Source organism: Castanea sativa, chromosome 1, assembly GCF_040712315.1.
Source record: "Castanea sativa cultivar Marrone di Chiusa Pesio chromosome 1, ASM4071231v1".
Classification (NCBI taxonomy): Eukaryota; Viridiplantae; Streptophyta; class Magnoliopsida; order Fagales; family Fagaceae; genus Castanea; species Castanea sativa.
In genome coordinates, this window is record NC_134013.1 from 44,451,803 (window position 1) to 44,461,412 (window position 9,610).

The window sequence follows — 9,610 nt, forward strand, 5'->3', positions numbered from 1 at the left end:
TTGTTGCACATTTATATAGTCGGTACAAAACACACTTAATCAACTGAATTCTTTATGAGAAAGAGATACAGACGCCCAAGCAACCTTAAGCAATTTCTTAACAGCATTAATATACCTTATAAAGGGCTATATATGCATTTCAGAGATTGAAAAGAATACTAAACACAAACAAACTTATAAAGTAGGTTGCTGTCCCGCTCCCCACCCAAAACAAATAATCTGAAGGTTGGTTTTTAACTTTGTCTCTCTTTCTTTTCTTTTCTTTTTTCCCTTTGTTTATAGGTATGTATGTTCTTTTCATTGGAAAGAGGATTTGATTTGAAAACACGAATAATATTGGAAACATATAGAATTATGTTCAGTTTCATTACTTGTTTCAAAAAAAAATGTTCAGTTTCATTACACAACTTAGGGTATAAAAGGAAAACGGGGCCAATATAGTAAATGAGAAAGATAAATAATTGAGTAAAAGAGAGAGATAGAACAAAAACAAAAATGGTCCCACACCAAGAACTGCTGAAACTGAGCATTGTCTCTTCCTCTGTTCTCATCTGAATCACTAAAACAAAACCCTTAAAATTAATAAATCCCCCCCCCCCCCCCCCCCCAATCCACTGTCCATTGTATGAGAGAGAGTCTGTGACTCTGTGTGTGTGTCTCTGCCACATGCCTAAGTATAAGTAAAGAGCTGCCCCAAAGGGTTTTTTCCTTTTATCAGCCTCCTCCTCGTGACCTACTTTGTGCACTGCACAAAATCCATCCTCTCTTATCCCTCTTTCTTTCTTTTTCTCTGTTTTTTTTATTTTTGGTACTCGACTATTTCGTTTCCTCTTTGGGTTACTTTCCTATCTAAGATATTTCTCATTCCTTTAACCCAAAACCCAATCTCTTTCTAGTTTTCATTTCTGGGTACCCTGCTTTATTAGAGGATTTTGCATCCTCTGCTTCTTCAACATATACAGAGACAGAGATAGAGAGACACCTCTGGGTTTTCCTTCTTTTTTTTAAATTCAATTTTCATGAATTCAATTTTCGAAAAAGGATTTTTTTTTTTTTTGTGATTTTTTTATAATTGGGTTCTAGAGTGTTCCTCTATTTAACTTAAAACTATAATTCTTGGCTTTTTCCTCGCTCCTTATTATTATTATTATTTAAAGAAAACTTTAATTGCCTGTAGTTTAAGGGTTTAGGGTTTTGTACTTTTTATTATTATTTTTTCCTCCTTATTTTCCTTCCCGGTTATCTGTAAAACAAGTGTAGCAAGTTTGAGCTCTTTCAGGTATTGGGTCTCTAAATTACTGTCTGATTCCCAAATGAATTTGCTTCAGAGTTGAATTGGTTTTCACGGGTTTGGTCTCTTCTAGCTCTTGGAATTGTACCTGCTCAGTCTCTCTGTAATGAAAACCCTGAATTCAATCTGATTTTCGGGTTCTAGACCTCCAACTGCTTTTGATTTCATTCATTTCACTAGCGTCTGAATTGAATTCAATCTAAAATTTCAGACAAAGACCTCCAATTTTTAGTGATTTTCCTCAATTCCTGTGTTTCCAATCTGAAATTTGGCGTCCACAAATATGTCTTCGTGTTTAACCGGAGGGGGTGGAAGAACCTATGCACTGGACCTAGAAATCGTGAAATCCCCATCAACGACGTCAACATGGACATCTCAGACTCACACATCTTCTTCTTCTTCTTCTTCTTCTTCTTCTTCCTCTTCTTCGACTCTCTCCGAGTCCAGCAATTCCCCACTTGCAATCTCAACCCGAAAGCCCCGAACCCCGCGAAAGCGGCCTAACCAGACATACAACGAAGCCGCAGCACTCCTCTCCACGGCCTATCCCAACATCTTCTCAACTAAAAACCTCACAAAGCCTCGCAAGTTCACTAAGCAACACGACTACTACTCTGTCTTTGATGAGTCCTCTGAGTTGTTGCTGCCCTTTCGAGTCATCGACAGCTCCGGTTTCTTGCTCCACCAACCAATCCTAGAAGAAAAACCCATTTCGCAATTCCAATCCTCAAAGGTCTCAAAGCCAGGGGAAGTTGATTTCCATTTCCATGGCCATGGGAATTCCACGGAATTGTGTTGTGATGGGTTTGGGTATGAGTATGAGGAGGATTTCGATGCGGAATCGATTCTGGATGAGGAGATTGAGGAGGGAATTGATAGTATTATGGGGAATTTGAGTGTGAATTCCAGTGCCGAAGTAGCAGATGAGTGGAAGGGTCCCCGGCGGGCATTGGCAATCAATAATTGTTGGAATTCCAATGTTAATTTGGGTTTTGGCGGGAAATTCGAATCTGGGTTCGTAGGAAACAATATGAGAGCATTGAGGCATGTTGAAGAAGAAGAAGAAGTAAACTGGTGGAGTTGTCCTAATCCCATTGTGGATGTGCGTCAAATCTCACCCAAATTCCACAACGCTGTTTCTTCTTCTTCTTCTTCGCTTTTGACAGAAGAGAAGAAGAAGAAGAAGAAGAAAAAGAAGAAAAAAAAGGTGGAAAACCTCGAGGACCCTGTGGCTGTGGATACTGAAATTTCAGATTCAGTTCCAAAACCCAACTCCGGGTTGCTCTTGAAATTGAATTTCGACGAGGTTTTGAGCGCTTGGTCCGACCGAGGTTGTCCATTTTCGGACCAAATTCCTCCAGGCTCCGAATTCCCAGGAAATGATGTCTATGTATGTATGTTTCTCAACCAAATAATATATTTTTTTTTTAAAAACAAACTCAAATCCTGAATTTTGTTAGAAATAGAAACCCATTATTATCCTATCAAAAAGAAACCCATTATTATTGTTATTCCATTCTGTGCTATAACTTTTTTCAACGTTGTCTTTATTATTGTTATTAGTACTTGTCATGCTCCTTTTCCAGGGACCATCATCATCTACAATAATAAAGTTGGTCCGCTTTATTCATCATATGCCTACTAGAAAATGAACTAAAAACTTTTTTTTTTGTATTTTTTTAAAGCTCTCAAAACTTTGGTATTTAAAGTTTTTAAAATTATTTGGTATGAAGGAACAAAAAAGAAAAGGGTTAAAAAAAAAAATTTATTTGGCATTTTTATTTGTGGTCCAATTCCTCTCTCAAGTCTCAGCTTTTGTTTTTATACTGGAACCCATGAACTAGAATATTATTTTTAATTAGTAGATCATTTACCTCACCTTAAGTAAAAAATTATGGGAGTACTGCCTTTTTGCAGTCTGAATAATAAATAATGATCTTTGTACAAATTGACAAAATATTACTTTTTCGAAAAGTAGTAGTACTAGCTAGGTAATTTGGAGTTAAATGTTGATAAATATTAAATATATTGGGGTTGGCAGGCGAGAGTAGCGCAAATAGACTTATTTTCGGAGGGTGGAGGTTTGAGAGAAGCCAGTGTGCTTCGCTACAAGGAAAAGCGGCGTACACGCCTCTTCTCTAAGAAGATTAGATACCAAGTCAGAAAAGTCAACGCTGATAGACGGCCCAGAATGAAGGTATGCCGGCCACCCTCTTGTCTTCTTCTTCTTTTTTGAATTGATTTCTTAATTAATATAATAAGTTATATAATCGGATTACAATAGGAGAGTGTTTAGAATATGTTTTTTTTTGTGTGTGGATTTTTCTCTTTTTTTTTTTTTCAAATAAAAAATTTAGAGTTCAATTTCAAACTTGACTACTTAAAAACTAGCTGTTAACCTGTACGATACACGAGAACTTACCTATATATGAGATAAAATAAGATAATTTTATAAAATCTTAAATTAATTAAAAAACTACACCATTGCATGATTTGTTCTTATATGACTTCAATTTGTGTTATAATTTGATGAAAAAACCATTACTTGAACGTGCAATAATTTACAAATTTCAATTTGTGTTTAACTTCTTATTAAGTTTGGATTAAATAAAAATAATTTTGTTTAAAAAAATGATAATGGTGAGTTTGAGTTTAAGTTAGACTTATTAAAGAGATAGAGTTTCACTCTTTGTTAAGTTTGGACTAAAAAAAAATGATTTAAAAAAATGATAATGATGTGGCAAACTCTAGAGATGTCAATAAGAAGTCAAAGGCTTTCGTTTTATATATATATATATATATTAATGGGTTTTTTAATTTAATGATAAAAAACAATAATCATAGAGTGAATATTGTATGTTAAAATTCTATCATATTTATTAAAAAAAACTTAAAATCTAACTTTTAACTTCTTTTTTCACATATTTAATATAATAATTACCATACAAATAAGCTACTAAAAATGAGAAGATAGTAGGTTTTGATTGATGGTTTGGGATTGTGACCCATTGAAATTGTGGATTCTACTCATGAGGGAATAGATATAAAGTATAAACCTCTTGTTCCTTAGACTTTTAAAGATGAAATGATTATATTAGATTTAAAAACATTGTAAGAAAAAAAAAAGGTCTTAAATTTTGACATCTTGATCTTGGATACGCCCGTTTGGTAGAAGAGTTTGAATAATGTTATTTGTAATTTTTTGAAATACGTGTGAATGAAAAAGTGTATGAAAAAGTGTGTAAGGTTGTTTAAAAACTGAAAATGTGTGTCTTAACTACTTTCCTGAACTGGGCCTAAAGAACTAAGAAATGATTTAATATTGGCAACCCCTAGCCCCTAGGCCAACTAGAATTGACAATGGCAACAATGATTGACGTATGAAAGGTAGAATCCACTTGATTGTTGATTGACTTGATTCTACTCCCCCCCCAAAAAAATGTTTTAGAATGTTTTGGCCTTATTTTTGAGATGTTTAATACTTGATTCTTGGTCAGAATCATCCCACTTAAAAATGATCAATCTTTCTATAAATTATTTTCGCTAATATAGATAATTTTTTGTTTTTTTTGTTTTTCCTACTAAAATCCCAAACTCTTTGAGTTCTTAACTATTTTCTCACATGTGCGGAATCCCCCATTCCACAAATATCTGAAAATTATAGTAAAAAATCTCCTAAAATGCTTATTAGAGATTTTAAATTCAAGATCTTATTAGGTTGTCGGAAGTAGGAACCACTAAATCAATCTTTTGATATATATTTGATATAATTATAATTAGCAAATTGGGTAATAGAACTGTTTAACTAATGATGAAGACTTCTTTGGTCCCAAATACAGGTCTCAATAATAACAAGCACGTCCAATTTAGTGACATTTTTAGGCATGGGCCTAACACTAAAAACGAGAAAGAGAATCTTGACTTCAAATCTTGCCATTAACATTTAAATTATTTTTTTGCCTTAAAAAATTCAATAATTTGGCCATGAAAATCCAATATAGATGGGTTTACAATGTATTCAAATTTACTAGAGCATTAGATCAAAGTGTAAGCAAAAGTCTGTTTTGCCATTTTACGAACACAACATAAACCTTTGAGTACTTTTTTGCTTTGGGATTGAAATTAGGTGCAATACTGAGAGTATTGCACTTGATACAATAGCAATGAATGGTTATAATTGAAAATTGTAAAAAATAATTTTCAATCTCTACTATTAAATAAAAAAATATTAAAAATAAGTAAAAAGTTAAAAATAAAAAAAAATTATGAAGAAAATAGGGTAATTTGTGAGTTTGATATTTTCATGAGATTATAATATTATTACCAATCTTTTGGTTTTTTTTTTTTTTTGAGAAACCAATCTTTTGGTTAAATGGTAGACAACAGAAAATATGTAATTTTATGAAAACCATATTACAAATTTTTACATATCCACTAAAGCTTCCATCACGCCAAAAAAATGTATTCAAAGTTTCAAACGCTTGTGAATGTATATAACCTTCTGAACCCAGACTGTTGTACTAATTACTTATAATAAAAACCTTTTATTATGGTCTTGTATGGCGTATTTTTCTCTATATCTTTTAGTTTAGTGGCTGAACTTTCTTCCATCAGGAACATTTACATTGGCTAGCATTACTTCCTTTTTGTTTCTCAAAAAATAAAAACTTTTGGCTAGCAGTACCCTTCTCTAATAGAGTCTTAAAATTAAACTTGGGCACCTATATGATTAATTAAAAAAAGATTTTGTCATTTAAACGGGAAAAAAAGCTTCCTTTTAGACAACAGTATTTTATTTTATTTTCCTTTTAAGCATTCTTGGATGGTCAACGTCTTCTGATTTTGCACATGAACTAATTTTTAGACCGATGATTATATAATAAATGGAATAAGCTGTCCCCTAATGCTGCTGTTTCTCTGGAGTCTGGACCCTCTCTCTGATCTATGTTGTTTGGTGATTTGCAGGGGCGCTTTGTTAGGAGGCCAAATTCTAGCGCAAATGGTCAAAGATGAAAAGTAAAAGGCATGACTTTTGGGTTGTGACTTGTGATCCTCACCCCTTTTTGTTGTTTGATTACTGTTTCTCACATTAAGAAGTTCGGGAGATGAAGGCTATTTTAGAAGAGGAGCATACAGAAGTAGTCCAAGTACATTTAGCCTAGGTTTTCTTTTTTGCATTTCTCTTTGTTTTCTAGTCTTTGGAAGATGCTTTAGTTTCAACTTTGTTCCAAAGTCATAAATACCTTTTAGTAGGTATAGAGATTTTGTTGGATTCAATAGTAGCACAAAAGTGAAGGAAAATCTTTAATTGGATTCAAATTTCAAAGCCACAATTCTTTTTTTTTTTTTTGTATTTTTTTTAATTGAAATTATTCTTGACTAGCACAGCAATTTTTTTCCTCCTTTTCCACTTTATTTTTTTTAAATTTTTTTTCTTTCTATAAGTTGATTGATACAACATTATAAAAAATATTGCCTTATAGTGGATAAATTTGGGGACATGGCTTGCCCAATATGATTGTGTAATCATGGTCAATAATTGATCGTGAAATGAATATAATTCACCATTTATATTCTTCTTATAAAATATTGTCTACAAATAAGTTTACTGATACAAATAGATTCACAATCTTTTTTTTTACAATGAGTTGAAGTATTTTGTCTTTTATATAAAAAGTAGATTCATGTGAAAGAGATGTTAGTGGCAAAATTTCTAAACAAATTGTGAAAATGGTTATGAATTTATATATGTAGAAAAACTCCAATCCATTTGGTCTATAATCAGTTCTACTAGAGGTGAGTTTGGTTCGATCGGTGAATGGAGAGAATTTTCCACCAAACCAAGCTCCTTGGTTTTATGCACCCTTATACTAAAATTGACCAAATATGTAAGGCCATAGAACGCACTAATGGGAGTGAAGGCAACCAGTTCGTTTTAGGGTTGTCAAATTTGGGTATGAGCCTAAAATTTTAGCAAACATAAAAAATACTTGTTAGATTTAAGCTTTAAATTGGCAAATCGTGAACAAAAGTGTCTTGTAGTGGTGCTTTTAGAGTCCATTTGTGTTGACAAGACTGCTACCCAAATACTAGAATTTATTGTGCAAGGATCAAGTTTTCAACAACTTGATAGCTATTCGATCCATTGAAAGGCCCAGCTTTCAATAGGTTGAGCTTAAATTCAATAGTTCAAACTTCGATTTTTTGAAACTAGATTTCAACTCATTCGACCCATCAAGTGATTAGGATTTCATGATTACAAGCAAAAGGTATTAAGCAAACCTTAATACATATACAAAACATTTTTGGAGTTTCTCTTGATTTACATTTGAAGGTATTGTGTCTCTTGCTCTCAAAAACCTCAACCAGTGAACAAGTGAACCATATTTCGAATCAGTGGTTTTGAAATTGTTGCTTTCCTTGTTCTTTCAAGTGTTGGATTTTGTGGCAACTAGGCCTAAAAATGTCTGAAGGATTTTAAGGACTGGCTCCCAATTTACTTGTTTGAGGTGGGAAAAGAGTTTCTTACAATGGGGAAAACCTTTTTAGGCCAGCTTGACAGCCCTAGTGATAGAATCTTGCACTCAATATGTACTCTCTTCTCTTGTAAATACTTCACGAGGAGGCTCAAGCTAAGAGCTGAGCTCCTCCTTAGTTGTTTCTCTCTCTCTCTCTCTCTCTCTCTCTTTCTCTCTCGTGTATCCTCTCTCCCTTCCCCAAATTTTCCAACCTCTTCTCTCACTCTTCGACCCCTATTTATAGACTTCCCTCAGCGGGGTTGTCATGATGATGGGAGGGGCTTTTATGCTGGTGGGGCCCTTCTGGGATATATTCCTGACCAAATGGTACCCACTTCTTGCACATATGTGATTATCTCGAAATTTGAACCCGTGGCCAAACAGTGTTTGATAGGCAATTTTCCCCAAGGCATTACCATTATCATTCTGTGTGGGCCTTGACCTGGTATTAATGCCCAAATTGATATGGACCTCGATCCGCTGTTGATCCCTGAGTTGATATGGGCCTCGATTTGTCACTGGGCCCATAATTCTTAAGCATACGGAGGTTAAAGGGTTAGGCCCATACCCGATGCCTGGACAATAGCCCCCTATGATTCCATTCCCATGCCATCCAGATGGGATTGGGATTAGTCCCTACACATCGGTAAAGGACTGGTTGGATTTAAATGTCATATGTCGGTGAATTGCCTCCTCAGTGTACTACTTTCCCTTGGGAAAAATAGCTGTTAGTTATTAAATGTGATGGACAAGACAATCTGTTCTTCTTGCAAGTGGGATGACAACTGTCATATCAAACGGCCAGGATCCACTGATGTTTCATATATAGAGGCACGCTTGTAATAGATAACTAGGGGAAGTTATTAAATTTCCCTCCAAAAGCATTTAAAGCTTCTTCCGCTATAAATAAGGCCTAACCTCCTTTGATCAGTTTCCTTATTTCATTTTTCTCTCTTAGCCTTACTTGTCTCGTCCTCCTAAGCCACACTTCTTCCACTCGAGATCACTCCTTTAAATGAAAAGGCAACACTGTAAGTCTTCTAACCCCTACCTCATTCTTCCTAGTTTATCTTTAAACACCCTAAAAATGGGTTTTGCATACCTACTTGGTACTGATGTTGCTATAGCTGCCTTTAGGGCTAAGTTCAATATTCCCCAAGATGTTAATATTGAGTTCTGTCTTGAGGGGAACATAGAAAATGATAGGCTTCCTAGGATAGTTTTCTTTCCCTTAATGGCGATCCTCAAGGGCGGGATTAGATTCCCCATAGACCCTCTATTGCTTAGAACCCTTAGTTTTAATGGGCTCAGCCTCGACTAGTATCTCCCCAACTTTTATAGGGTAATGAGTAGTGTGAGCCGCCTAAACAATCTGTATGGCTTAGGGCTTAACCACCACGACATCAATTTTCTATACAATATTTTTGGTGGCCTGAAAACTGGCTATTACCTAAAAATTCGAGACCCCATAGTGAGGCTGATATCGCACCTCCCTTACTCCAATAGGAACTCCTCAGGGGAGTTTATAAAAGTGAGTGGGAACTGGCTTGTTGGCAAACTCACGTGCCCAACTTCACCTTGGCAAGTCGGTTGGTACTTCTATTTTCCTGAGCATAAGTAGTGTAGGGCTAATTGCCTCTGTCCTACCTTTACCTATCTCATTTTTGCATATATCTCACTGTCACTTTTCGTCATTTTACCATTTTATTTTATTTATTATTTTGTATGTACATATAAAATTTTTACTAACCCTTCGTTTTTAACCGACCTTACCTTTGGTCCACCGTGTAGTTTCCAAGTG

At 34.7% G+C, this 9,610-nt stretch overlaps 1 protein-coding gene across 2 annotated transcripts; it reads left to right on the top strand.

The window, feature by feature from the left end:
• Positions 1 to 614: 614 nt before the first annotated feature.
• Positions 615 to 6,682, top strand: LOC142615803 (protein CHLOROPLAST IMPORT APPARATUS 2-like). 2 transcript variants are annotated; one of them, XR_012840859.1, is made up of 3 exons: positions 615 to 2,685; positions 3,333 to 3,488; positions 6,257 to 6,682. XR_012840859.1 is itself a non-coding variant. In XM_075788643.1 (3 exons), the coding sequence occupies exons 1-3, from the start codon at positions 1,575 to 1,577 to the stop codon at positions 6,302 to 6,304; spliced, it is 1,311 nt and encodes a 436-aa protein (XP_075644758.1). In that variant the 5' UTR covers positions 615 to 1,574; the 3' UTR covers positions 6,305 to 6,682. The 2 variants fall into 2 exon arrangements, 1 of the variants encoding a protein (XP_075644758.1); XM_075788643.1 differs by having other exon boundaries at positions 615 to 2,681.
• The last annotated feature ends 2,928 nt before the right edge of the window (positions 6,683 to 9,610 follow it).

What these genes read in the sequence shown, in the direction of transcription:
- LOC142615803 (XM_075788643.1), top strand. Translation starts at nt 1,575, where the DNA reads ATGTCTTCGTGTTTAACCGGAGGGGGTGGAAGAACCTATGCACTGGAC. An exon ending in TCCCAGGAAATGATGTCTAT is followed by an intron (nt 2,682 to 3,332) that starts GTATGTATGTTT and finishes TGGGGTTGGCAG; the next exon opens with GCGAGAGTAGCGCAAATAGA. An exon ending in ATAGACGGCCCAGAATGAAG is followed by an intron (nt 3,489 to 6,256) that starts GTATGCCGGCCA and finishes GGTGATTTGCAG; the next exon opens with GGGCGCTTTGTTAGGAGGCC.